General features: G+C 47.6%; 4 protein-coding genes across 7 annotated transcripts; 2 read left to right on the top strand and 2 right to left on the bottom strand.

Annotated features, from left to right (window-relative positions):
* Positions 1 to 105: 105 nt before the first annotated feature.
* si:ch211-236d3.4 (protein FAM107B) lies at positions 106 to 9,510 on the bottom strand. Of its 2 annotated transcripts, XM_062410830.1 has the most exons (5): positions 9,175 to 9,510; positions 6,635 to 6,710; positions 4,256 to 4,463; positions 2,989 to 3,148; positions 106 to 1,670 (listed from the first exon to the last, which is right to left on the bottom strand). In XM_062410830.1, exons 1-5 carry the CDS (start codon positions 9,196 to 9,198, stop codon positions 1,554 to 1,556), a joined length of 585 nt encoding a protein of 194 aa, XP_062266814.1. In that variant the 5' UTR covers positions 9,199 to 9,510; the 3' UTR covers positions 106 to 1,553. The 2 variants fall into 2 exon arrangements, with proteins under 2 accessions (XP_062266814.1, XP_062266823.1); XM_062410839.1 differs by lacking the exons at positions 6,635 to 6,710; positions 9,175 to 9,510 and adding an exon at positions 5,992 to 6,151.
* Positions 9,511 to 10,173: 663 nt separating this feature from the next.
* Positions 10,174 to 14,560, bottom strand: mkrn2 (makorin, ring finger protein, 2). The gene is made up of 10 exons (XM_062410482.1): positions 14,413 to 14,560; positions 13,350 to 13,478; positions 13,032 to 13,165; positions 12,423 to 12,551; positions 12,160 to 12,335; positions 11,575 to 11,640; positions 11,336 to 11,484; positions 11,116 to 11,226; positions 10,750 to 10,894; positions 10,174 to 10,412 (listed from the first exon to the last, which is right to left on the bottom strand). The coding sequence occupies exons 1-10, from the start codon at positions 14,436 to 14,438 to the stop codon at positions 10,245 to 10,247; spliced, it is 1,233 nt and encodes a 410-aa protein (XP_062266466.1). The 5' UTR covers positions 14,439 to 14,560; the 3' UTR covers positions 10,174 to 10,244.
* Positions 14,561 to 14,834: 274 nt separating this feature from the next.
* Positions 14,835 to 18,078, top strand: LOC133973085 (MKRN2 opposite strand protein-like). Its single transcript, XM_062410732.1, has 4 exons — positions 14,835 to 15,412; positions 15,576 to 15,625; positions 15,702 to 15,870; positions 17,265 to 18,078. The coding sequence occupies exons 1-4, from the start codon at positions 15,210 to 15,212 to the stop codon at positions 17,530 to 17,532; spliced, it is 690 nt and encodes a 229-aa protein (XP_062266716.1). The 5' UTR covers positions 14,835 to 15,209; the 3' UTR covers positions 17,533 to 18,078.
* A 1,287-nt stretch (positions 18,079 to 19,365) lies between these two features.
* On the top strand, positions 19,366 to 24,461 carry tsen2 (TSEN2 tRNA splicing endonuclease subunit). 3 transcript variants are annotated; one of them, XM_062410540.1, is made up of 12 exons: positions 19,366 to 19,745; positions 22,270 to 22,336; positions 22,430 to 22,469; positions 22,567 to 22,701; positions 22,964 to 23,039; positions 23,112 to 23,186; positions 23,270 to 23,320; positions 23,569 to 23,713; positions 23,807 to 23,843; positions 23,931 to 24,042; positions 24,113 to 24,202; positions 24,297 to 24,461. In XM_062410540.1, the coding sequence occupies exons 1-12, from the start codon at positions 19,575 to 19,577 to the stop codon at positions 24,354 to 24,356; spliced, it is 1,059 nt and encodes a 352-aa protein (XP_062266524.1). In that variant the 5' UTR covers positions 19,366 to 19,574; the 3' UTR covers positions 24,357 to 24,461. The 3 variants fall into 3 exon arrangements, with proteins under 3 accessions (XP_062266524.1, XP_062266533.1, XP_062266516.1); XM_062410532.1 differs by having other exon boundaries at positions 19,367 to 19,745; positions 22,567 to 22,737; XM_062410549.1 differs by lacking the exon at positions 23,270 to 23,320 and having other exon boundaries at positions 22,567 to 22,737.
* The last annotated feature ends 2,506 nt before the right edge of the window (positions 24,462 to 26,967 follow it).

Raw genomic sequence — 26,967 nt, 5'->3', positions numbered from 1 at the left:
TGTATTTTTTCATGTTTTGAGTGACATGAATCTTAATAAACAAACATTTCTGGTGCGTAAGATCAGAAACAATCTGAGATTTTAAATCCATAAAAAAAACACAAAGAAAATCAATGATTCTTTTATTTTTCTCACAGTTTCAGTGTAAAGATTCAAACTTCAGATGATTTAACCAGTTAATACATTATGTTAAATGATCAATAATCAATAACCATGTTCATCTGTCTGACTCACTGATACATCTGTGTTCAGGAGTGTGATGTCATCAACCAATCATGTGACCCTGACGAGAATGAGGCACAACTCCACACAGACACACAACGAATGGTGACAAATGAAATCTCATTATTGAAGACACAAAACGATTGTTTCAACTTTATAATTTATGATTGTTTATATTTTAAGAGAAATCTATGACGACATTTAGAAAAGCTTAAGAATGTCCAGCAATAATTATTCATATTATGACGATGTAATGTCTGTCATCATAGTAACGATTACAACATTTAATCATTAACTTCTGTGACTAAAACTGAACATGTCAGAATTATAAAAATATAAAAAAATGTAATTTACATTCATTGATCATATTTAGTCAATTATATTTTGTGATTCAAAGAATAAATGTTGTTATAATTAACATTAAACAATTTATTATTTTATAATAAAAAACTGAATCTTGTGTTTATGTGAAGTTCTTCTTTCACCAAGTCATTCAAACTCACACCAACTGTTTCAGAATAAACACCCAGGAAGGTGACGTCAAAACCAAGTGGGACACATGGGACACATGGGACACAGCAGGACGCCGCCATCTTGGCAACATAGGCCACTTTATTTTTCTCTATGTGAGAGAACACAGACTTTAAATAAAGATGTCCTCTCAATCCCCCCCTGGTGGTTGGCTGCAGTATAGGTCGTAACCCCTCCTCCTCCATGTTAGCAGACGGGACATGAACCAAACTAAAGAATCAAAGTAGATGTTAAATAAAAGTTTGTTAAGATGTTTCAGTTCTTCTTTCTCTGATGTTTGTCCAAGTTTCTGATCAGTTTGGTTTGAATCAGTTATTAGATGATATGAAAACAGGCTGAGACGTCATGATTGACAGCTGACACTGACTCCTGATTGGTAGAGAGTGTGTGTGGGCGGGACCTCGACACAGGGCTCCGCCCACGAACACTACTGCACAGACTGACTGCAAATGACGTCATCACCACAAGATGGCAGCGTCCGGCTTTGTTTACAGTTCATGGTTCTGACCGTCTAAGCACTACAGTACCCATGAGCCTCAGCTCAGATGTTTGTAGTAAACACATTTTCTAACACTACTGTGCACGTCCATCACAGACCATGTGACGAACAGAGACGAGGTCAAACACAAGGTCACCTGTTCACCAGGCGTGTCCACTTATCCCCCTGTCAGAACAGTGAGACGTCACAGCTGTCCACATCTGGACAGTGTGTTCTCAGCGTGTCCTCAGCATGTCCCCTGTAAACATGTAGACAACCTGGTTGTCAGTTTCATGTCCTCTGGAGGACAGCAGCTGTGTCTCTACACGTCCCTCTCTTCTTTACTTGGAAAAGACGTCCGTCTCAAATTCTCTTTGACTTTGACGAACTCCGGAGCTTTCAGGTTTTCTTCCTGCTGTTTCTGCTCCTGCTTCTCCAGCTGAGAGAGAGGACCGAGACACAGACAGAGACACAGACAGAGACACAGACAGAGACACAGACAGAGACGCAGACAGAGACACAGACAGAGACACAGTCAGAGACACAGACAGAGACACAGACAGACGCAGACAGAGACACAGACAGAGACACAGTCAGAGACACAGACAGAGACACAGACAGACGCAGACAGAGACACAGACAGAGACACAGTCAGAGACACAGTCAGAGACACAGACAGAGACACAGTCAGAGACACAGTCAGAGACACAGACAGAGACACAGACAGACGCAGACAGAGACACAGACAGAGACAGAGACAGAGACACAAACAGACGCAGACAGAGACACAGACAGAGACACAGACAGAGACACAGACAGACGCAGACAGAGACACAGACAGAGACAGAGACACAGACAGAGACACAGTCAGAGACACAGTCAGAGACACAAACAGACGCAGACAGAGACACAGACAGAGACACAGTCAGAGACACAGACAGAGACACAGACAGACGCAGACAGAGACACAGACAGAGACACAGTCAGAGACACAGTCAGAGACACAGACAGAGACACAGTCAGAGACACAGACAGAGACACAGACAGAGACACAGTCAGAGACACAGACACAGACAGAGACACAGACAGAGACACAGACAGAGACACAGTCAGAGACACAGACAGAGACACAGTCAGAGACACAGACAGAGACACAGACAGAGACACAGTCAGAGACTCAGTCAGAGACACAGACAGAGACACAGACAGAGACACAGACACAGACAGAGACACAGACACAGACACAGACAGAGACACAGTCAGAGACACAGACAGAGACACAGACAGAGACACAGTCAGAGACACAGTCAGAGACACAGACAGAGACACAGACACAGACAGAGACACAGACACAGACACAGACAGAGACACAGTCAGAGACACAGACAGAGGCACAGACAGAGACACAGTCAGAGACACAGACAGAGACACAGACAGAGACACAGACAGAGGCACAGACAGAGACACAGTCAGAGACACAGACAGAGACACAGACAGAGACACAGACAGAGGCACAGACAGAGACACAGTCAGAGACACAGTCAGAGACACAGACAGAGACACAGACAGAGACACAGACACAGACAGAGACACAGACACAGACAGAGACACAGACAGAGACACAGACAGAGACACAGTCAGAGACACAGACAGAGACACAGACAGAGACACAGACAGAGACACAGTCAGAGACACAGTCAGAGACACAGCAGAGCTGTGTGTGTGTGTTAATGTGCGTGTGCGCGTGTGTGTCTGACCTCCTCCAGCTTCCTGTGTCTCTTCAGTAGCTCCGCCTCCAGAGGTGAGACCTTCTTGCGGGCGTCGTCCTCCTGTTTCCTCTGTTTGATCAGCTGATCTCGTTTCCTGGACTCCAGCACTCGGTGCAGCTCCGGCTTCGTCTCCACCCGCACCCCCCCTCTGTGAAACATCAACACTCTGATTCATACTTCATACTTCACTCTATTAACCGCTCATGAGGATCCATACATTGACAACAGTCTTAATCTGACTAAGGATTTGAAAAGATTACAGGACTGACTGACCCCTGCTTTTATTATGATTATTATGATTATTATGAATGTTATGATTGTTATGATTGTTAAGATTATTATGATTATTATTTTGTGTGCATACAATGCGTCTTGTCTGTTGTAGCGTTTCAACCAGCAGGGGGCAGTCTGTCATAATGAAGCACTAACCACAGAACAGACTGTGTCTTCTTTATCTCTTTATGTTAATGACTGATCCTGACTCCTCAGCTCCCCCTGCAGGTCTGTGCACAGAGTAACACACATTGTTGTTGTTGTTTGTGTGTCTCTGGTTGTCGGCCAGCCTCAGTTTCCCTCCTGAATGTTAAAACCACAGAGAAATCCACCTCGCTCTTAACGCCGTGTTAAATCTGTGAGGAGGTGAAAACTTTGCCAGCGTCCTCAGCAGTGGAGGCCCGGGGGGGGGGCTGTTCAGTCCTTCACCAGCTTCACAGCAGAGACGCTGGTGGTCCTCATGCAGATGAAGATCATCTGAAGATGACTCTGGAAACTAATACAACTCGTTCAAACCATGACTCTCGATAATCTGGATTCACTTCGGTCCTTATGTGTTCCCGTCAGCAGGGGGCAGCAGGCGTTTGGGATTTAGTGACATCTAGTGGTGAAGGTGCAGATTGCGACTCTATTGAATCTACGGTGGCCTTCTGGGGACGTTTAAACATTTTGGTGTTTGGTTTGTCCACTCTCGGCTCCCGAGGAGACGGGGGGGGGGGGGGACTATGGAGGAGGCGGAGCCTGATTATTGGACAGTGTCACATGATTAAACACTGACGTCTTGTTTCATGAATATAAATACTGGAGCTTTAACAAATGAAGTTCTGATGTCGTGTCCCCACTTTGCTCAATTGTGTGTTTTGTCTAATATATCCACGTCTAAAAAGAACTCGACCAAATCAACATTTTCACCCAAATAATCCTATTGTCCCACGAACGGTCCTCAGTCAACGGGTGTCTGTGTCCCCTCATGGAGACGTACCTCTTGCAGCTGCTCAGCAGCTCTCGGTGAAGGTCCTGGTGACTTTGTGACGCTCTCACAGGGTTCAACAGTTTCTTGGGCTTGATGAGGTCGTCCTCGTCCTCCTCGTCTTCCTGGTAGTCAGGTTGGGGGACATAGCCGGACGCCGGGGACGACTTCCTGTGGATACCCTCAGACCGGTGTTGTTGCAGGTCTGCGTAAGCTGAGGCTACAGACAGAGGACAAAAAGGACAGGATCACCACAACTCTGGGTCTAAATCTGTAAAACATGAAACTTTATTTAAACCGGCTCTGGAGAACGAGGGTGCAGTGAGAAACGAGGCTGTAATGAACAGTAATGGCGGTAGGGGGCGCTGGCACGGGCTTGGACATGGATTGTGGCTTTAGGACATCATGTTGTTGGTCAGAAGGCAGATGTGTGTTTGTGAACACAGACATTGTGTTTCCTGTTTGTCCTTCTTCAACAGAGCTCTGGATGAGGTGGGACATGGACGTCAGTTTGCAGACAGCTGCTGTGGTGACACGTGTTGAATGGCGGGGGCTGTCTCCTGTCCCTGAGGATGTCCTCCCCGTGGGGTCATCACAGAGACTAGCTGATCAGAAGGTTCAGATCTGATCTGACGTAGGTTCATGAATCACAGCTCCCGAGTGTCTCTTCTTTGGGGGCGGGGCCTGCAGGTGAGAACCAGTATGAACCGGCACCGTGGCCTCACCATCAGTCTGTGAGCGGCTGCTCATTCTGTCCATCTTGGCTTTTTTTAAACCAGAAGTCACCGGCTTTGGAGGAGCAGGGGGTGGAGCCTGACTGTGGGCTCCAGGACACAGTAACCACCTGAGCAGTGGGTGGAGGAGTTCCTACTGGTCCATGAAGTGAGTTCCTACTGGTCCATGAAGTGACTGATCTCTGAGGTCGAAGCTGCTCTGAAGATTCAAACATGGTTCAACACGTGTGTGTGAAGTCTGATCTGAGGTCAGACTTTGAGCCGGCGTGTGGTTTCATATTGATCTGAACCAGGACGTTGAACCTGAACCTCTGATAATGATCTGACTGCAGCTCCGACAGGAAGTCAGGTCACGTTTCAGTCAAATCTTTATTTCATCCTGAGGAAACCTCCAGTTATTGAAACATATCAAATCCACTGCAGCAGAAACCTTTTGACCTGAACTGGAGATTTTATATACATTTATATATATATATATATGAATGTATATTTATATGAATGTATTTAAGTGTGTCTATATATCATGTTACCAAAAGCTCTGGAATCTCCTCGTGTTTCCAAGTGGACGTCTTCGTCTTCTACGTGTCCGGCTCCTCTTCTTCATTCTTCTTCCAGCTTCACGTCACGTGTTAGAAACCTCATCAACACGTCCACTCGCTCTCTGGGAAGCTTCCACACATCGTCCTGCTGGTTCCTCACATGCACTCTGACATGTTACACACATGTTACCAGGAGGCTCAGGTGAAGATCCAGAACATGTCCAGACACACTGACTGATTTGTGTCTTTAGGTCTGAAAACGGCTTTACATTAAATGCAGTACTTGTGGTACTTGTACTTGTAGAGTACTGTTACACTGTATTACTTTCACTGTTTATTATGAAAACTGATCTAGGTCAGAATGTTAACTCACATCTGAGGACAATAAAGTCACACATCACAAAACAGACACACAACATTATAAACAACTGAACTCTAAGTTCCAGAAGATCCAGAATCACACTCTGGTTCTTACCAGACTTCACCAGCTGCTGCTGAGCTGTGATGCTGCTCCGCTCCCCCATCTGATCCGGTTCTGATCCGCTTCTGATCCGGTTCTGATGATCCTCATGTGTTTCAGTCTGTGTAAGTCCTCATGTTCTCTATAAGAGCAGCAGCAGAGCTCCTCCTCTTCTCCCTCCTCCTCCTCCTCCTCCTCTCCCTCCTCCACCTCCTCCTCTTCTTCTCCTCCTCCTCCTCCTCTCACTCAGTATTTTCCCACGCTGCTTCATCTTCATCTTTTGTGAGGCCTGGTGTCGCCCTGCTGCTCCACACACTTGTAACAGTTCACCACACACACACTGAGCAGGAAACTGTGCAGGGGCCCCAGACCCCCAGGGGCCCCAGAAGCCCCAGAATGCACCCTGCTTGTCATGTTTGGAGCTTTGACGTGTGAGTGACCTCTAGTGGCCACCGTCATGAGGGGTGTTCCACAACCTTAACCATCTGTTGCCGTGGCAACCATGAACCTGGCCCTTCATATTTCACCAGGAGTGAAGAACCCCCCCCCACGAGGCCACCTCCTCCTGGGTTTCCTCCACTGAAACTCAACCATACACTTTTTACTCTAGATTAATTATTATAATCTTCATGTTGAAACCCCCCCCCCCCCCCCTCACCTCTGCCGTCGGGGTGCGTTCCATGCTTCACACACTGCTGCTTGGGAGGAGGCTCGTGGCCGATGCTGTACGCCTTCTGGAACAGAAGAAGAAGAAGAAGAAGAAGAAGAAGAAGAAGACAGAGCAGCGTTATGTGAGGATCACAGAGCCCCCCCCCATCATAGAGGCAAGGAGATACGAGTGAATTTGAATGTTTTGGGTGAACTATCCCTTTGACATGTTAGTACAGGCTGTTTGGTGTCAGGATGTTAGGGGGGGGGGCGTGTTAGGCTCCTCCTCCTGAGATAGTTGTATTCATTCTCACAGGAACATGTCAGAAGGAGGATCAGTGTGATGTCATCGGTCGTTAATGTATCAGCTCGCCCCCCCCCCCTCCCCCCCTCCCTTCTGACTGAATGGACTGTGTTGGTTGCTAGGAGACACTTCACCAGGCTTCAACATGGTGACAAGGACCTCACTGTCCCAACCCGATGGTGGGGGGGGGGGGGGGGTTACAGCAGGACGAAGACTCAAATGCATTCTTAAAGGGACACACACACACACACACACACACACACACAGGGGGCCAGCTCAGACAACATGACAAACCACTTGAGGACAATCTGACCTCTGCTGGACAAACAGCTGCATTACACCTCAAACATTACAGAGGTGAGGTGTTACTGCAGTGGAAGAACTCCATTGCAATACTCCATTACAAGTACAGAGGTTTAATCAGGAATATAATGTACCTTCAAAGTTAAAGTACTAATGCTATACATTATAACTTCAATATGTATTTGATTTTAATGATAAATATTAACTGAAACATTGAGTTAGAACCTTTAAAACCTAATGATTTTTAATGTTTTTTGTTTTAAATTTTCTGCCAGTCGCTGAGTCACTGCAGCAGATTTAGCTCCGATCATATTTATTTATAAACTCATCACATGTTCTGAAAGAGTTAATCTACATACACACTCCAGTACAAATACAACTAATACAAAGTACAGAACCGGTCACATATCATGGTATATGCAGGGTTACTCCCCCTGGTGTCAGTATTTTTAGCTGCAGGATTTTCTCTGATCTTAATCTGGATTTACGTGACTGATGATCAAAGCCATAAACACACTGACCTGATTTGTTCTGACATGTGATTGGTCCAAACGAGTTAATGAGTATTGTTGCGTAACCGGGGCTGAAAATAGTCTGATTCACTCGATCACACACCAGTTCATACTCACACACACACACACACACAGTTTATTCATAATAGTTTTCTGCTGTTTCCTGAAAACACCTGGTTGATAATGTATATGAATCATTTTCCTTAATCATAATGTGATCATAGTTTAGTCGTGATCAGTATCCCTCCAGCGGATGGTTTTAATATACATGTGGGCTCCCTGTTTTAACACAGATCATCAGGTCACATCACTGTCATGTGTTGGTCATTTAAAGATCACTGAACAGAACACTCAGATGAGGCAGGGGAAGAGTTCAGGGAACTCAACCAACATGTTCCTGACATGTTCCTCACACGTTCCTGACATGTTCCTCACACGTTCCTGACATGTTCCTCACACGTTCCTGACATGATTCTGACATGTTTCTCACATGTTCCTCACATGATCCTGACATGTTCCTCACATGTTGTTCTATGATCTCTGGACATGTCCTGGATCTTCTCCTGCAGCCTCCTGGTAGAATGTGTGAAACATGTCAGAGTGAGTCCATGAGAGGAACCAGCAGAACAATGTGTGGAAGCTTCCCAGTGAGCGAGTGGACGTGTGGACGAGGTTTCTAACACGTGACGTGAAACCTGAAGAACACAAACATCTCAGGATGAAGAAGAGGAGCCAACAAGAAGAAGACGAAGACGTCCACTTGGAAACACGAGGAGATTCCAGATCTTCTGGTGATGAGGGCCGACCCCGGTGTGGATGAGCTGTAAACAACAACACTGATCTTTCCACAGCAGAGTTTATACGTCATGTCCCGCCTCCTGCTGCTCTACAGGCTCCGCCCCTGCTGCTCTACAGGCTCCGCCCCTCATGTTCCCACATGTTACTGTTTAAACGAGTCGGACCCAACAACCTGCTGCTGCTTCACAAACAACAACTACACAACATGTACACACACTGTTGTAAACAGTTCATGTGTGGAAACGTTTTATCTGATTCAAGTTTCAGTATCATTCACACACACACACACACACACACACACACACACACACACACACACACACACACACACACACACACACACACACACACACACACACACACACACACACACACACACACACACACACACACAGTTACAGAGAGCTAATTATAAACTATAAGACCCCCCCCGCCCACCACAACCACCTGCTGTTCTACAAATAGAGTCATGAGTCCATCTGATGGGGGGGGGGGGGGGGGGGGTCATCACAGTTACCCTCCAGCATGCCGTCAGCTGTTGGTCACCATGGCAACAAGCAGACCCTCACCAGTGTACAGATCACATGTCAGGAACTACACGGGTCAGTGTACAGTGGACTCAAGTGGACTCACCTTCTTTCCATATGTGGCTCCCATTCTCAGTCCGTGTGGGTGTGGGCGTGTTAGAGAGTGTGTGTCTGTGTGTGAGAGTTGTGTGTGGCAGCAGGTTCACAGCCCTCTCTCTTCTTCTCTTTCTTTCTTCACCAGCACGTCGTCTCCTTCTTTCCCAGCAGCCTCTCCTCCTGCTGGGCCGGCCCCCTCTGCCTGGCAGCGGGTGCTGGGGTGTGTTAACCCCCCCAGGGAAGAGGTCGCCCTGCCAGCTTCATACCAGACCACTGAGAGCGGAGCTGAGAGCCAGTGAGGGTTGTGAGGGGATGAGGGGATGAGGGGGAGGACGCCTGCTCCCGACCTCCTGCTCTCAGCTGTGAGGAGTTAACGGCTCTGATTGGATTAATGTAATTAGAGGTGACATGAAGAGAGCGAGCAGGAAGTCAGGTTCTCCAGGTCTGATCTGCAGGAGTCAGACAGCAGGAGACACCGTGATGAAGCTGCTTCAGTAACCAAAGTGTCTCCTCGCAGGTTTAGATCTTTATCAGTCAGATGCAGGCTCCGCCTCCCTCAGCCACACCTCAAGGGCTACCTGAGATGAGGATGATGCAACAGGGGCACCCCCCTAACTGTCAAACGTCCATAAGGTGGAGCCTGTTAGCGTGGAGTCGTCTCTCCACAGCTTATGGAGGGGGGGGGGGGGGGCAGAGCTCCAGGAGACTCGCCCTCATGACCCACCTTGGTCATAGACCCTAACCCACCCCTGAAGCCCTGGCAGCACAACCAGCCGGCCAGTTGGTTTCAACCCTCACCCAAATGAGTCCCAGGGCGCAGGCTGTTAATGAGTTCGGCCACTAGGTGGAACCATCACACCCCTGAGAGCTGGATGGTCTCATCATGTGACATCATGATCATGTTCTCATGTTTGTGTGTCTGTGTGTAAAAGAACAACACTACCTGAGGATGTCACTTGTTCTGTATTCACTTATTTACATGTTAAATAAAATCATGATTGACACAAACTGGATCACATCATTTAATATTTCATGACTACACAAGGAGCCTCCCTCAGGTGGTTACCACTGGTCTGGTCTCTACTGGTCTGTAGGGGGGGGGGTCTCGGGCCCCTCCTGACTCGGACCTGACATCTGCAAGAAGAGCTCTCGCAGCTCTGTGATGTCATCATCAAGGGACGGCAGGGGCGGGGCAGAGCGCTGCTCACGCTCCTCGATGAAGTCCCACAGACGGACGCTGTTCATGAACTACAAAACAAACACAAACATGTTCATGAACTACAAAACAAACACAAACATGTTCATGAACTACAAAACAAACACAAACATGTTCATGAACTACAAAACAAACACAAACATGTTCATGAACTACAAAACAAACACAAACATGTTCATGAACTACAAAACAAACACAAACATGCTCATGAACTACAAAACAAACACAAACATGTTCATGAACTACAAAACAACACAAACATGTTCATGAACTACAAAACAAACACAAACATGAACTACAAAACAAACATGCTCATGAACTACAAAGCCCAGCAGCACTGAGCTGATGGACTACAGCTGTGGCTCCTACCCGGACGTTCCCCTCGGAGCTCAGCTGTTTCCTCGGCGCCTCGGGCTCCGCCCTGGTTCCGTCCTGGAAGGCGTGAAGATACAGACACTTCCCGCCGAACGGACAGGAGCCCCGGCCCTGGTCGAAGTACTTACAGGCCTTCTTACTGCAGAGACACAGGCAGAGGTCAAAGGTCGACATCTGAACACCTGGTTTTATAGCGTTCAAGATAAAGAGTTTTAAACGTCAAATGATGTTCACACATCTTTTTTAATGAATTTACAAACAATTCACTTAATTGAATTAATTGAAATGTAATAAGACAACAATATTAGTTTGAAGTTATATCTGTTGACCTCCAAGTTTATAATTAGGCTGGTGGCTCACCTGACTCCAGACTTGAAGAGGTCTATGAGGTGGTCTTTGTCCTCCTGGTCCTCCACCCAGTAGACTGACGGGATGACAAACTCTGAGACCACCCGACACTCCGGACACGACCTGAGACAGAGAGACATGAGACCTGAGACCAGAGCTGGTTAAGACTGACCATGTTCCAGACTCTCAGACTCTGATCCAGGATCTGGTCTTGTTAGATCCGGACTCTTACTTGATGATGACGTTGCTGAAGTTTCTGGTGCAGCGCCACTTCCTGATGCAGGTCAGACAGAAGGTGTGACAGCAGGACGACAGAATCCCGAACCTGCGTTCTGACGGGATGGCCTTCTGGACTACCACCTCCATGCAGATGGAACACACCTGAACCACGAGGACAACAAACAACAACGATAAACAACAACACAACAGTTAATGTCGGGTTAGGGTTATCAACAGTCCTCAGGGACTCACCTTGTCCTGACTGCGCTGAGCTGCAAACGCCTTCTCCATGTCCGTCTCAAAGGCCAGGAGACACATCTACAGGTAGAGACAGAGAGAGACAGAGACAGACAGAGAGAAAGACAGAGGGGTAGAGACAGATAGAGACAGAGAGAGACAGAGAGAGACAGATACAAAGACAGAGAGGTAGAGACAGAGAGAGACAGAGACAAAGACAGACAGGCAGAGACAGAGAGAGACAGAGACAGACAGAGAGACAGACAGAGAGAGACAGAGAGGTAGAGACAGAGAGAGACAGAGACAGACAGAGAGAAAGACAGAGGGGTAGAGACAGATAGAGACAGAGAGAGACAGAGAGAGACAGATACAAAGACAGAGAGGTAGAGACAGAGAGAGACAGAGACAAAGACAGACAGGTAGAGACAGAGAGAGACAGAGACAGACAGAGAGACAGACAGAGAGAGACAGAGAGGTAGAGACAGAGACAGACAGACAGAGAGAACTCATCCGTTAGGTCCAGTGACTGTACTTGATGGAGTTATGTAATCAATAAAGTTTGAGTATTTGAAGCCAGCTGCAGTCAAACCGGCTGCTCACCTTCTCATGCGCTCTCCTCTGCTCGGGGTCATGGGGGTGGAGCACCTGCAGCCCACATACGTCACACAGGTCACCATGAAGATACGTACATTTGTCTTCATAGTAACAGTGTCCGGCAGCAGTGTAGGGACACAGCTGGGGGAGGTCCTGGGAAGTCCCACCCACTGGGGGAGTGGCTAATGAGCAAAGATAAACATCACAACTCGACATTAGAAAGTGTCATCATGTGATACTGATTGCAACGTGGATGTTGTGCGTCTCACCTTGCTCCTGCTCAGATCCGTCCAAACCTGTCCTGATGGCGTCCACATACGTCTGAGGAGCTGCAGCCGCCGAGACGTCTGACCACAAACCCTCTGGTGGACCCATGAAACTCCGGTCTACACCCAGAGCTGAGAGACAGACAGGTCAGAGGTGTGTGAGGACGGGAGTGGGTTAGGACATATGTGTGTGTGAGGACAGGAGTGTGAGGACAGGAGTGTGAGGACAGGAGTGTTGGGACATGTGTGTGGGGACAGGAGTGTGAGGACAGGAGTGGGCTAGGACATATGTGTGTGTGAGGACAGTAGTGGGTTAGGACATATGTGTGTGTGAGGACAGGAGTGTGAGGACAGGAGTGTGAGGACAGGAGTGTTGGGACATGTGTGTGGGGACAGGAGTGTGAGGACAGTAGTGGGTTAGGACATATGTGTGTGTGAGGACAGTAGTGTGAGAACAGGAGTGGGTTAGGACATATGTGTGTGTGAGGACAGGAGTGTGAGGACAGTAGTGGGTTAGGACATATGTGTGTGTGAGGACATGAGTGTGAGGACATGAGTGTGAGGACAGGAGTGTGAGGACATGAGTGTGAGGACAGGAGTGAAGTTAATCACCTCCGTCTCTCAGGACAACGTTCTTCTTCACTCCACCTCTGATTGAAGCTCCGCCTCCAGCTCCTGCTCCACCTGCCTGATCCTCTGCAGCTCCTCCCCCTCCACCTCTGAATGAGGGTTTGATGTGATCATACCTGCACACAGGAAGTGATGTAAGTGTGGGTTAGGGTTGTTTGAGTGAGTGTGTGTGAGTGTGTGTGTGTGTGTGTGTGTGTGTGTGTGTGTGTGTGTGTGTGTGTGTGTGTGTGTGTGTGTGTGTGTGTGTGTGTGTGTGTGTGTGTGTGTGTGTGTGTGTGTGTGTGTGTGTGAGTGTGTTACCTGCAGCGTTCTCCGTAGGCGCAGGTTCCTCTCAGGTAGAACTTGCAGATGGTCGATGGTTTACTGTTGCTCAGGTCATGAGAGAACAAACAGCGACTTCCCTCCCTGCACACACCGTGGAGGAAGTACCTGAAACACACAGACACACACAGGAGGAAGTACCTGAAACACACACACACACACACAGGAGGAAGTACCTGAAACACACACACACACGCATGCAAACACACACACACTGAAGGAAGTACCTGAAACACACACACCCCCTAATATAATGCTAGGGGAAACACAGGTTTCTGGTCTCCGGTCAGTAAATTCTTCAAGCGCCTCCTACACACATCCACCTTCACAAGGAGCATTCAAGGTTCATCTGATCTCAGAAGCCTCTCGTGTCCTTCATGAAGTCGTCTAGTCTTCTGAACAACCTGAGAACCTCACATCAAACGGACCCTTAACATTCAGACCAACAATTATCAACAATTCAATTGTTAAATAACTGATGAGAAGTTACAGATACATTTTACACACGCAAGTCTCTCAAAACCGAATTCTAACCATAACCAAGTCCTAACTATAAACTGAACCTAATCCTACCCATAACCATAACCAAGTCCTAACCATAACCTAGTTCTTACCCTAAACTGAACCTAATCCTAACCATAACCAAGTCCTAACCATAACCTAAATCTAATTCTAAACCTCAAACCAAGACTCAACCCTCAAAAACCCGGTTTCCGAGGACCAGACAAAATGTCCTCACAATGATGGTATTGAACCAACATTTTCCTCATAAGGAGAGATACACATGCGCGCACGCGCACACACGCACAAAATCACACCTGACAGACAGACAGGTAGAGAGACAGACAGGTGAACCAGGGGCCTCGGACACTTCACTCAGTTGGGGTTTCACGTGCTAACAGCTAAAAACATCACGATGCTAACGGTCCGCCGAGATCTCGGTCAGAAACAGCGCGAGACTCAGAGCAGGGAGACGACAGACAGGTGAGCGCCAGACGGCCGTTCGAGGGACAGACAGGTGAGGGACAGACCGACAGCTCACCTGCAGGTCACCTGTTTGGTGCTCATCTTCCTCGCGGAGCTTCAGCTAAGCGGCTGCTTCAGAGTTGTCGCTACGGTGTCCCGTTCAAACTGTTCCGACTGACAACCGCAGTCACAGCAGGAAGGTTCCTATGAGCTCCGTGTGAACCATATTCTGTACTTATGTATATATATATATATATATATATATATATATATATATATATATATATATATATATATATATTATTATATATTATGCATTAAAGGATGCACAGGGACAACTTCCTTTATTTATTTTCAATCCAACACACACAGATGTACGAACATACACTCTCTCTCTCTCACAAACACACACACACACACACACACACACACACACACACACACACACACACACACACACACACACACACACAGGAGAGAGTCAGTCACAAGATCATTGACTGAGCTGTTTCCATGACGAAGCAGCCATCACGGTACAGAGGTCACCTCTTCAGGAGCTACAGGTGAGCCAGGTCACATGACGTCCGTCCTGCACCGTGATAGGCTGGAGCTGTGGCGTCAACAGGTGGTCACCTGGCAACCAGGTGAGACGCAGAAGAACCAGAAGTAAAACCGTCAGACGGAGAAGAAGAAAGACAAGAGACTGCTGGAGAGACCAAGCGAGGAGAAGAGGGTTGTAGAGGAGCTGAGGCCGGAAGAGACAAGTGAAGGACAGAGGAGGAGTGAGAGGAGGAGGAGTGAGAGGAAGAGGAGTAAGAGCGGGAGTGAGAGGAAGAGGAGTGAGAGGGGGAGTGAGAGGAGGAGGAGGAGGAGATGGAGCGCAGCGTGATCCAGCTGAGTCACTGTCAGAAATTCATCTTCTGCTTCTCGTTGCCGGACGAGTGTCCGAGCTGTGGAGAGGAACTGGAGGGGAGACGCCTGCAGGAGGCGCCAGTGAGCCTCCCCTCCCCCTTCACCAACGGACATAACCGCTCCTGCTCCCTGCTGGTCACACCTGCACAGGACAACCTGCACAGGTAGTCACCCTCAGTCCTCAGTTCCAACCCGTCGGTACCATTCTCAGCCAATTAGAAATATGACCAACCAGTTAAATTCAGGACAAACCAGTATGAACTCATTTAAAGCAGTCAGATCAGCAACCAGTTTAAAATAGTGTGTGTACCTCTGGTTTGTTCTCAGAGACTTTGATGGGACTTCAGATCTGCACACAGGCATCTCCAACTCTAAAGGTAACTGTCAGTCTGACCTGACGGGGTCTCCACTGAACACTGTGTAGTGACTCTGTGTGTGTGTGTGTGTGTGTAGGAGTTGTGTATAACTACACTCAGGGCGGGGTGCATAGGGACCAGAGTGGATGGGAGCACTGTGTCAGTGTTCCTCTGGTCCGACCTGACATGTACCACCTGCTGGCTCAGTGGGACCAGTACCTGGACCACTTCTCTGATGGGCCCATGTGGGACCCTGCATGGCACAGGTACTTCTCACACCTGCTACAGGAACATCTCACACCTGGTACTTCTCACACCTGCTACAGGAACATCTCACACCTGGTACTTCTCACACCTGCTACAGGAACATCTCACACCTGGTACATCTCACACCTGCTACAGGAACATCTCACACCTGGTACATCTCACACCTGCTACAGGAACATCTCACACCTGGTACATCTCACACCTAGTACATCTCACACCTGCTACAGGAACATCTCACACCTTGTACTTCTCACACCTGCTACAGGAACATCTCACACCTGGTACATCTCGCACCTGCTACAGGAACATCTCACACCTGGTACATTTCACACCTAGTACATCTCACACCTGGTACAGGTACATCTCACACCTGGTACATCTCACACCTGGTACAGGTACATCTCACACCTGCTACATCTCACACCTGCTACAGGTACATCTCACACCTGCTACATCTCACACCTGGTACAGGAACATCTCACACCTGGTACATCTCACACCTGCTACATCTCACACCTGGTAAAGGTACATCTCACACCTGTTACATCTCACACCTGCTACAGGTACATCTCACACCTGGTACATCTCACACCTGGTACAGGAACATCTCACACCTGCTACATCTCACACCTGTTACAGGAACATCTCACACCTGCTACATCTCACACCTGGTACAGCAACATCGCACACCTGGTACATCTCACACCTGCTACATCTCACACCTGTTACATCTCACACCTGCTACAGGTACATCTCACACCTGCTACATCTCACACCTGCTACATCTCACACCTGGTACAGGAACATCTCACACCTGGTACATCTCACACCTGGTACATCTCACACCTGGTAAAGGTACATCTCACACCTGTTACATCTCACACCTGCTACAGGTACATCTCACACCTGGTACATCTCACACCTGGTACAGGAACATCTCACACCTGGTACAGGAACATCTCACACCTGCTTCATCTCACACCTGGTACAGGAACATCTCACACCTGCTACATCTCACACCTGCTACATCTCACACCTGGTACAGGAACATCGCACACCTGGTACATCTCACACCTGCTACATCTCACACCTGTTACATCTCACACCTGTTACATCTCACACCTGGTACATCTCACACCTGGTACAGGAACATCTCACACCTGGTACATCTCACACCTGGTACAGGAACATCTCACACCTGGTACATCTCACACCTGCTACATCTCACACCTGCTACAGGAACATCTCACACCTGGTACATCTCACACCTGCTACAGGAACATCTCACACCTGGTACATCTCACACCTAGTACATCTCACACCTGGTACATCTCACACCTGCTACAGGAACATCTTCTCACACCTGGTCCAGCTAACACCTCTCTCTCTCCAGGTTCCACGAGGACGACCATAACTGCTTCAGCTTCTGTCTCGGCTTCGTGAACAGCGTCCTGGCCGTGGAGGGGCGGAGCTCTGTGACCAGAGAGACGTTCACTCACACCTACATCCTGCCGAAGATGAAGAGAGTCTCAAAATTCACCACGTTGTACCAACACATCCAGAAACACCAGTACTACGTGGTGGACAGAAAGAAAGACAGACAGGAGGATGTCCCCACCTGTGTTGGGCAGTCATCTGATAACTCTTTTCAGTACCAGTAAAGTGAGGGATACAATCTGAGAGATAGACACTGTTGGACTGAGGGTTGGTCTGTGGGTTAAATTAGAGTGTGGACACCCGACCTGAGCCTGTCAGACCCATCAGGACCAGTTAGGACCCAACAGACCCAGTCAGACCCAGCAGGACCAGTTAGGACCCAACAGACCCAGTCAGACCCATCAGGACCAGTTAGGACCCAACAGATCCAGGCAGACCCATCAGGACCAGTGAGACGCTGTCAGGTTGAGCTGGGTTTGTACAGATATTCTGGTTGGGATCTGGTTCGGTCCCTATCTACGTCTGTAGCCGGGGAGACATCGTCCATCACGAAGACAACATGGGGTTCACTGCACTCTGTGTGTGTATGAGTGTCCTAACTGTAGCTGTCAGAGTTTGAAAATAAAGGAGAAGCTCTTCGAAGCTGCAGCTTTTTACCACCAGGGGCGTGGTGTATATATATATATATATATATATGCCATTACTGAGAGCTATGGTGGGCTAAGGCTGCCTGGTGTATAATGCAGCAGCAATAAATCATTGGACATTAACAAAGAAGTGAAACATAAATAAACAATATTAACAAGGAAGGAATGTTATTCTCATTATATATGCTTCCACTAGGAAACATTATCAGGACACACTGTAAACTTCCACTGCTATGCGGATGACACCCAGTTATACTTATCAATAAAACCTGAACAAAGTAATCAATTAACTAATCTTCATCATGTCTCAAGGACATAAAAACCATGATGACCCGAGAGTTTCTCTTATTAAACTCAGACCAAACAGAGGTTATAATAATTGGCCCCAAACACCTTAGAGATACATTATCTAATGATGAAGCTGCGCTAGACGACATTGCCCTTGCTTCCAATGAAACAGTCAGGAACTTCGGAGTGATCTTCGATCCTGATTTATCCTTTAATAGTCACTTAAAACTAATTTCTAAACTGCCTTTTCCACTGACTATTGTAATTCATTATTATCAGGCTCCAGCAGGAAGTTGTTAAAGACTCTACAGCTTGTCCGAAATGCCGCAGCACGTGTCCTGAAGACAACCAGGACCAGAGACCACATGTCTCCTATGTTAGCATCGCTACACTGGCTTCCAGTTAAATCTAGAATAGAATTTAAAATTCTCCTCCTCACCTTCAAGGCCCTTAATAATATAGCGCCTTTTACCTTAAAGAGCTGTTAGTACCTTATAAACCCACTAGAGCACTCCGCTCCCAGAACTCAGGCTGTCGTCCCTAAAGTCTCTAAAAGCAGAGGAGGAGCCAGAGCTTCAGCATCACATACAATACGTCTCCTCAGAGACTCGACCATCACTGACAATAATCCATCAGGTCATTGACCTTCAGTTCTGCTACAAAGTGTTTATTCTAATCAAAGCTGTGAATCCTCTGATCTTTCTGATGTCCTCGGTTCCACGGGACATCTGTTGACTAGTGTCCGTCCTGGGAGACGGGTCCTCACATGTGTCTCTGAGGGTTCTACCTTCTTCACCTGTTAAAGGTTTTAGTAGTTTGACTCTATTTGAGGGTGAAGAACAGAGGACGTCTCACCTTGTTAAAGACTATGAGACAAGCTGTGACCTGTGAACATGAGACCATACTAATAAGATTTGATTGATTGAAGTAGAAGTAAAAGATAGAATATGCACCACAGCCAATTTATCGAATTGAAAGAAGCCAATAAGGTCTTGTAATTACACTCATGAACAATAGGTGGCGGCATGCACCTTTGACGTTGGTTTGTGTCCCGCCATTGAAACAAAGAAGAACAGGCGGATCACAGTTTCGCCCGGACACTAATTATGTGACACCTAAGCGTCCGACAGCAAAACAAGGTCGACTGGAAAGTTGAACCTAGCGGAACTCTTGTTACCGGCTAACATGCTAACGGAGTGATTAGAGCAGAAGCTAACATGCTAGCACAGTAGTCAGAGCAGAAGCTAACAGGCGAACAGCAGCACCAACATCTGCTCGGTCCGGGTCCAGTAGAACCTCCAGCAGCTCCCGGTCCCGCCGCTGCTCCCAACATGCAGGCGGAATTTCGGGCTCCTCGGCGCCGGACCCGGGTGCACGAGGAGTACGAGGCTCCGCTGCCGGTGAGCCGCAGCCCGAGGGAGAGGACCGAGCTCCGGGCGGAGCTCATCAACCTGCACGTACTGGTTTGTCAACCGGACCACATCCAGAAGATCCACAATCAGGTCTGAGTTAATCCACTCCATTTTAACCAGGTCTGGGTTGATCCACATCATCTAAACCAGGTCTGAGTTGATCCACATCATTTTAACCAGGTCTGAGTTGATCCACACCATCTTAACCAGGTCTGGGTTAATCCACATCATCTAGAGCAGGTCTGACTTAATCCACATCATCTTAACCAGGTTTGAGTTAATCCACATCATCTAAACCAGGTCTGAGTTAATCCACATCATCTTAACCAGGTCTGAGTTGATCCACACCATCTTAACCAGGTCTGGGTTAATCCACATCATCTAGAGCAGGTCTGACTTGATCCACATCATTTTAACCAGGTTTGAGTTAATCCACATCATTAAACCAGGTTTGAGTTAATCCACATCATTAAACCAGGTTTGAGTTAATCCCCATCATTAAACCAGGTCTGAGTTAATCCACATCATCTAGAGCAGGTCTGAGTTAATCCACATCATCTAAACCAGGTCTGAGTTAATCCACATCATTTTAACCAGCTCTGGGTTGATCCACACCATCTTAACCAGGTCTGGGTTAATCCACATCATCTAGAGCAGGTCTGACTTAATCCACATCATCTTAACCAGGTTTGAGTTAATCCACATCATCTAAACCAGGTCTGAGTTAATCCACATCATCTTAACCAGGTCTGAGTTGATCCACACCATCTTAACCAGGTCTGGGTTAATCCACATCATCTAGAGCAGGTCTGACTTGATCCACATCATCTTAACCAGGTTTGAGTTAATCCACATCATTAAACCAGGTTTGAGTTAATCCACACCATTAAACCAGGTTTGAGTTAATCCCCATCATTAAACCAGGTCTGAGTTAATCCACATCATCTAGAGCAGGTCTGAGTTAATCCACATCATTTTAACCAGGTCTGGGTTGATCCACATCATCTAAACCAGGTCTGAGTTGATCCACATCATTTTAACCAGGTCTGAGTTAATCCACATCATCTAGAGCAGGTCTGACTTAATCCACATCATCTTAACCAGGTCTGAGTTGATCCACACCATCTTAACCAGGTCTGGGTTAATCCACATCATCTAGAACAGGTCTGACTTGATCCACATCATCTTAACCAGGTTTGAGTTAATCCACATCATCTAAACCAGGTCTGAGTTAATCCACATCATCTAGAGCAGGTCTGAGTTAATCCACATCATTTTAACCAGGTGTGGGTTGATCCACATCATCTAAACCAGGTCTGAGTTGATCCACATCATTTTAACCAGGTCTGAGTTAATCCACATCATCTAGAGCAGGTCTGACTTAATCCACATCATTTTAACCAGGTCTGAGTTGATCCACACCATCTTAACCAGGTCTGGGTTAATCCACATCATCTAGAACAGGTCTGACTTGATCCACATCATCTTAACCAGGTTTGAGTTAATCCACATCATCTAAACCAGGTCTGAGTTAATCCACATCATCTTAACCAGGTCTGAGTTGATCCACATCATTTTAACCAGGTCTGAGTTGATCCACACCATCTTAACCAGGTCTGGGTTAATCCACATCATCTAGAGCAGGTCTGACTTAATCCACATCATCTTAACCAGGTTTGAGTTAATCCACATCATCTAAACCAGGTCTGACTTAATCCACATCATCTTAACCAGGTCTGAGTTGATCCACATCATTAAACCAGGTCTGAGTTAATCCACATCATCTAAACCAGGTCTGGGTTAATCCACATCATCTAGAGCAGGTCTGACTTAATCCACATCATTAAACCAGGTCTGAGTTAATCCACATCATTAAACCAGGTCTGAGTTAATCCACATCATCTAAACCAGGTCTGAGTTAATCCACATCATTAAACCAGGTATGAGTTGATCCACATCATCTAGAGCAGGTCTGAGTTAATCCACATCATTAAACCAGGTATGAGTTGATCCACATCATCTAGAGCAGGTCTGAGTTAATCCACATCATCTAAACCAGGTCTGAGTTAATCCACATCATTAAACCAGGTATGAGTTGATCCACATCATCTAGAGCAGGTCTGAGTTGATCCACATCATTAAACCAGGTCTGAGTTAATCCACATCATCTAGAGCAGGTCTTAGTTAATCCACATCATCTAAACCAGGTCTGAGTTGATCCATATCATTTTAACCAGGTCTGAGTTGATCCACATCATCTAGAGCAGGTCTGAGTTAATCCACATCATTAAACCAGGTCTGAGTTAATCCACATCTAAACCAGGTCTGAGTTAATCCATGTCATCTTAACCAGGTCTGAGTTAATCCACATCATCTAGAGCAGGTCTGAGTTAATCCACATCATTAAACCAGGTCTGAGTTAATCCACATCATCTAAACCTGCCTCCGTCCTGCTGCTGTGATGTCATCCAGTGACCCCTAGCCCCGACCTTCCCATTGATGAGGTCATCTTCACGGTGTTCTGGGTTATGTGTCAGCTCCAGAGGAGGATCACAGTCGGGGGGGAACTCTCCCTTTAAGTTCACTGGTAATGTTGAACTTTTATTTTGCTCAGGGATACTTTGGGAAAGGGATCTTGTCGAGAGCGAGACCCGACCACAGCATCTTCGACCAATGGGAGCGTAAGTCTACACCCATACAGTGACATCATCACCATTGGTCTGGTCCAATCAGTGCTGACAGCTTAAGTTTGCTGCTTCCTGTTTCTGTCACAGAACACGAGGGTTCGGTTCTACCTCTCGTCTCAGAGTCCAGGTCAGTGACATCACATCCTGTTTGTTCACAAGATGACATCACATCCTCTTTGTTGTCTTGATGAACTCGCATCCTGTCCTGGCCCGACCCCCTCCAGGTACGATGAGATGCTAAAGTGGGCGGGAGCAGCGCTCTTCGCCCAGGGATTGGATGATGAGGCAGTCAGTCAAATCCTGACGAGGCTCTCTCAGCCTGTAGAGATGGAGGACGTGAGGAGGGCGGAGACGTCGAGGTCAGTGGTGGAGCCGGACGTTGCGACCAGCTGCAGGTGGAGTGATGCTCCTCCATGTCACCAGACGACTTTAAAATATTCATACTGAAATCTTCTGTAAATCTCACTCTGGCATCTCCCAGACATTTTATCACGGGGCTGCAGGACACTCGTGTTCTCACATTCAGCCCCGCTGGAGGATGTCAGGGGTTCAGGTCTGAAAGAGTCATTAAACTGATCCTTGTCTTCATATTGATCCACAACATCTGAACCTTGATCACAGCTCGTCCCCGGACCCAGAGTCGGACCCTGATCCTGTGGTTCCAGGTGCTGGTTTTGTCCTGGTCTGTGACAGCAAAGTGAGTCTTCATCTGAACCCGTTTCTACTGACGAATCTACAGAACGCTCAAGGTGTTTCTTTGTGTCTGCAGGTCGGTGGGGGGGTCCGGGAGGTCAGGCGGGCTCCGTACTCTCTGTCCGAGTTCCTGCAGCTCAGCCTGGAGGAGGTAACACATCAGATCATGTGACCGGATCGTGTCTATAAGGAGATTTGATGCCACTGTCCACCTCTATCTGTCTCCACCTGCAGGCCTTCTTCCTTGTGTACAGTGTGGGCTGCCTGTCTATCTACCTGCACCAGGTCTGTCTGTCTTATACGTTTCTTTCATCACAGAGTTTATCACCGTAGCCTACAGACTGAACGTCTCTTCTCTTAAAACCACATTTCAAACAGAGCACAGGTTTCTTTTCTCCTCACAGCTTCTCTTGTACGTTTCTCTCCGGTGTGGTTTTCCCTCAGGGTCGATGACTTGTCGTTAGGAAACAGATTATTTTGACTTTAACAATGCATCCGAGTTTCCTCATCTTTGTCCTCCTGTGATTGGTCAGGAGCCCCTAACAATCATCCAGCTGTGGAGGAAGTTCCGATCCTTGCGTCCTGACTTCGTCAGCTCGTACGCAGCCTATCATCATTTCCGCAGCAGGGGGTGGGTCCCTAAAGGAGGGGGCGGGGCAAAATATGGCGTTGACCTCAGTAAGATAGAATATTAATAGACTGAGACACACACAATCATTCAGTTGTGTTTGTTGTCTTATTTTAAAAATAACTCTACTTTTCTGTTTTCAGTGTTGTACAGGAAGGGTCCACCTTTCTACCACGCAAGGTAGCACACACACACACAAACACACACACACACTTATTTTCAGCAGCGGTCCTCTCTCTGAACTCATCCTCTCTCTCTCTCCCATAGTTACTCGGTGGTAATTGAGCGAGCTGACGATGCGTTCATGGGCTCTGCATTGCGTCCGTTTTCGTGGCGTTCTCTTGCCGCTCTCAACAGGATCACTGCCAATGTTTCTAAGGTACCCACCAGAGTTCATCAGATCAGACGTCACTGTGGTTCTTTATTGACCATGAAGATTTGTTTTACAGGAGCTGATGTTGTGTTACGTCATCCATCCAGCCGCCCAATCAGAGGCTGAGCTGGACTCACCTGAGTGTCTGAGGAGATTGAAGGTTCAGGTAACAGACACAGAGTTTGGAGCTGAGTCATTGGTCCTTTGAGCAATAATCAGAAATCCTGAGGGCTGTTGAATAACCTTAGTTTTTTCTGCAGGATGTGATCATCAGCCGGTGGGTTTCCTCCAGGGAGCGGGCGGAGCAGGAAGACATCTGATTGGCTGGAAGGAGATGATGGAGGTCACGAGGAGAGGAGCTGAAATCAGATTTCATGTAGTTGTTTTTTATCATTAAAATGAAATATGAGAAAAGTGCGTGTCTGTGTTTGATTGACAGCAGCTGTCACTGAACAGGTGATCACTCAGAGGTTCTGCTGATGATGACTCGCCTGTGACCAGGGCTGTGAGTGGGCGTGGTCTCAGGGTGACGCCCCAGACTTCACTCACCTGGAGGAACCAGTCAATCCACAGCCAGAAGTAAAGGTTGCTTTTACTGAAGGGAATGTAATAGATTACCTTAACTTTGTTTGGGTGGCATATTTACATGGATACATGAACTTCTTTCACATTAGTCACATTTTACTTGATATGTGAATCTGAGCTAAAATGAACTTTACTGATATTAGTAGTTGAACGGCTGTGTGTTAATGTGGAACCAGAGGGGGCAGCACTGACCAGGCTGGGAGCTGCCGGAAGAGCTCGAAGAAGAAGACGAAGAAGAAGAGGCACTTCCTGTGTGCGTCCTTAACAAAACTGATTCACGTCCCGCGGAGACGAGGAGAGACCAACGTTATTTCACCTGAGCCGCTGAGTATCCAGGTAAATGTCTTCTCTGTCCCCGGTCACAGGCACGAGCCCGGAGCTGAGGGCGGGGGGAACCCGGCAGATACCGGGGATAAGTGGCGCGAGGCCCGCTCGGCACGGCTAGGTGCTAGCTGCTAAATGCTAACTGCTAGCTGCTAGCTGCCGAGAGCTCAGGTGTGTTTCACGCGCTCGTTACCGGGCGTTTGAAACAGAGTGGCTAACAGCTAAGCTAACAGTGAAGCTTGGTCCAGGGCTGATGATGTCATTCGAGTACAGTTACCTGTGTAGGTGTGACCCCCTCCCTCTATACGGACTGACCTGTCACGTGGTGTGTTTATATGAACCACGTGATCGATTTTTCGGATCGCACCTGTGACTGCAGTCAGTATTTATCACTGACCGATCAGCTGACGATAGAACAGACAGAAGTTCACTGCGGAAGTGTTGAGACATTTTAAATCACTCTACTCTAAGTACTCAATGAACGTGATGGTTTCCATTAACGTCTTCTTGTGATTATGAACACCACGGACATGATGTGTCGGTGGTGTCCTCTCTCTACACGAGGAACAGACACGAATCACAAGTTATCAGGACCTGAACAGGACTGGAGTTTACTTTGTGTTTGACGTCTCTACGATTCATGAAGCACACATTGTGTGCACGCAGTGTTCACCTGCCACACACAACATGAGACACACAAAGACAGAACATCCAATTCAAGTTGATTCTGGATCAATGTGACTGCACGAGGAAAGATGAGTACTGTTGGTGATGAGACTAAACTCTGTGTGTGTTTGTTGTGTGTTTGTTGTGTGTGTAGAGCAGCAGCATGTCTGATGACCTGGACATCGAGGCGATGCTGGAGGCTCCGTACAGGAAGGTGAGTGTCGCGCCTCTGTTTGTTACTGAGACTCAGCCGGACTCTACTGCTCCACACTCCGCCTCCGAGAGCCGAGGACCAATCATGTTCTCTCCCTGATCACATGGTCCAGAACAGTACACATCACACACTCAGTTCCCCTGCAGCAGGTCGACTGGGCATCGACCAGACACCTTCTGATGAGAACACTGTTTATACGTGAGAACCTCTGTCGTGCTGTGAGAATGTGACGTGTGCTGACGGCTGTGAACAGACTCACCTGCAGCTCAGGTGTCTCAACAGCTCCTCACACAGTCTGGATAGTTTCACTGACCACTGGATTCACTAGTGGAGTCGTGAAGGCGTGTCCAATAACCAAACTAACTGGACCTGCCACCGTTTCTGTTCACTGCCTCTGAGCAGTAGAGTCAGGCTGATGATGATGAAGGTGATGATGATGATGGTGGCGTTCCGTCACAGACTGTCATGAATAAATGCACATCTATCTCTCTTTGTAGACTTGCCTAACGATTTCTCACCTCTACTCCCCTGAATGCCAGTGTGATCTGTCACAAACATGAAGGTAGTAAAAAGCCCCCATCATGCATTGCTGTACTGTGGTTCCCATGGAAACATGACTGTGGTCCCCTTGGTAACTGAAAACTGGGTTTGGCACGAACCCCCGAGGAGGAACAGCTAAGGATTCTGGGAGTTGAAGTGTTAGAGCAGTGAGCAGGAGGATCATGGGAAAGGTAACATTACTCTGGAGGAATGTTAGCGGTTAGCTTAGCATCAGCACCATTCTGCAACCTGCCTGTGAGCTGCGGCTCAGACAGACGCAGAGCTGAGGAGAACCCGGGGTCAGGTGTGATCTGAGGTCGGGAGGCAGGGTGGGTGGAGGTGGATGGAGCAGGTCTGTATCAGTGTGAAGGTGGTGGAGCAGCAGGAAGTTAAACAACCACGGGAGATAACATGTTTCAGTCCACTCAAGGAAATCTGTTCGTCAGAGGTGTCAACACAACTCCTCACATGAAGACACACACAGACGATGGCGGTCACATGACCCCAGCACCAGGTGTTCTAAAAGGTCACCTGTAACACACAGGCCCTGTTCACACCTGGTTAATATCCGTCCTGAGAAATCCAATCACGCGTGTTCAGCT

This window comes from Platichthys flesus, chromosome 2, assembly GCF_949316205.1.
Source record: "Platichthys flesus chromosome 2, fPlaFle2.1, whole genome shotgun sequence".
Classification (NCBI taxonomy): Eukaryota; Metazoa; Chordata; class Actinopteri; order Pleuronectiformes; family Pleuronectidae; genus Platichthys; species Platichthys flesus.
This window is presented reverse-complemented; position numbering and strand designations above follow the sequence as displayed.

Bases quoted from the DNA above. Each gene is read 5' to 3' on its own strand.
- tsen2 (XM_062410532.1), top strand. From the start codon at position 19,575: ATGCAGGCGGAATTTCGGGCTCCTCGGCGCCGGACCCGGGTGCACGAG. The intron at 22,738-22,963 runs GTGGAGTGATGC...CCTTGATCACAG, and splicing joins GACGTTGCGACCAGCTGCAG to CTCGTCCCCGGACCCAGAGT. The intron at 23,714-23,806 runs GTAAGATAGAAT...TTCTGTTTTCAG, and splicing joins AAAATATGGCGTTGACCTCA to TGTTGTACAGGAAGGGTCCA.
- si:ch211-236d3.4 (XM_062410830.1), bottom strand. From the start codon at position 9,198: ATGGGAGCCACATATGGAAAGAAG. The intron at 4,464-6,634 runs GTGAGGGGGGGG...CTCTGTCTGTAG, and splicing joins AACGCACCCCGACGGCAGAG to CCTCAGCTTACGCAGACCTG. The intron at 3,149-4,255 runs GTACGTCTCCAT...GATGTTTCACAG, and splicing joins CTGCTGAGCAGCTGCAAGAG to AGGGGGGGTGCGGGTGGAGA.
- mkrn2 (XM_062410482.1), bottom strand. From the start codon at position 14,438: ATGAGCACCAAACAGGTGACCTGCAG. The intron at 13,479-14,412 runs GTGAGCTGTCGG...TGTGTGTTTCAG, and splicing joins ACCAAACAGGTGACCTGCAG to GTACTTCCTCCACGGTGTGT. The intron at 10,413-10,749 runs GTAGGAGCCACA...TTTGTTTTGTAG, and splicing joins GCTCCGAGGGGAACGTCCGG to TTCATGAACAGCGTCCGTCT.
- LOC133973085 (XM_062410732.1), top strand. From the start codon at position 15,210: ATGGAGCGCAGCGTGATCCAGCTGAGTCACTGTCAGAAATTCATCTTC. The intron at 15,626-15,701 runs GTAACTGTCAGT...GTGTGTGTGTAG, and splicing joins AGGCATCTCCAACTCTAAAG to GAGTTGTGTATAACTACACT. The intron at 15,871-17,264 runs GTACTTCTCACA...CTCTCTCTCCAG, and splicing joins TGGGACCCTGCATGGCACAG to GTTCCACGAGGACGACCATA.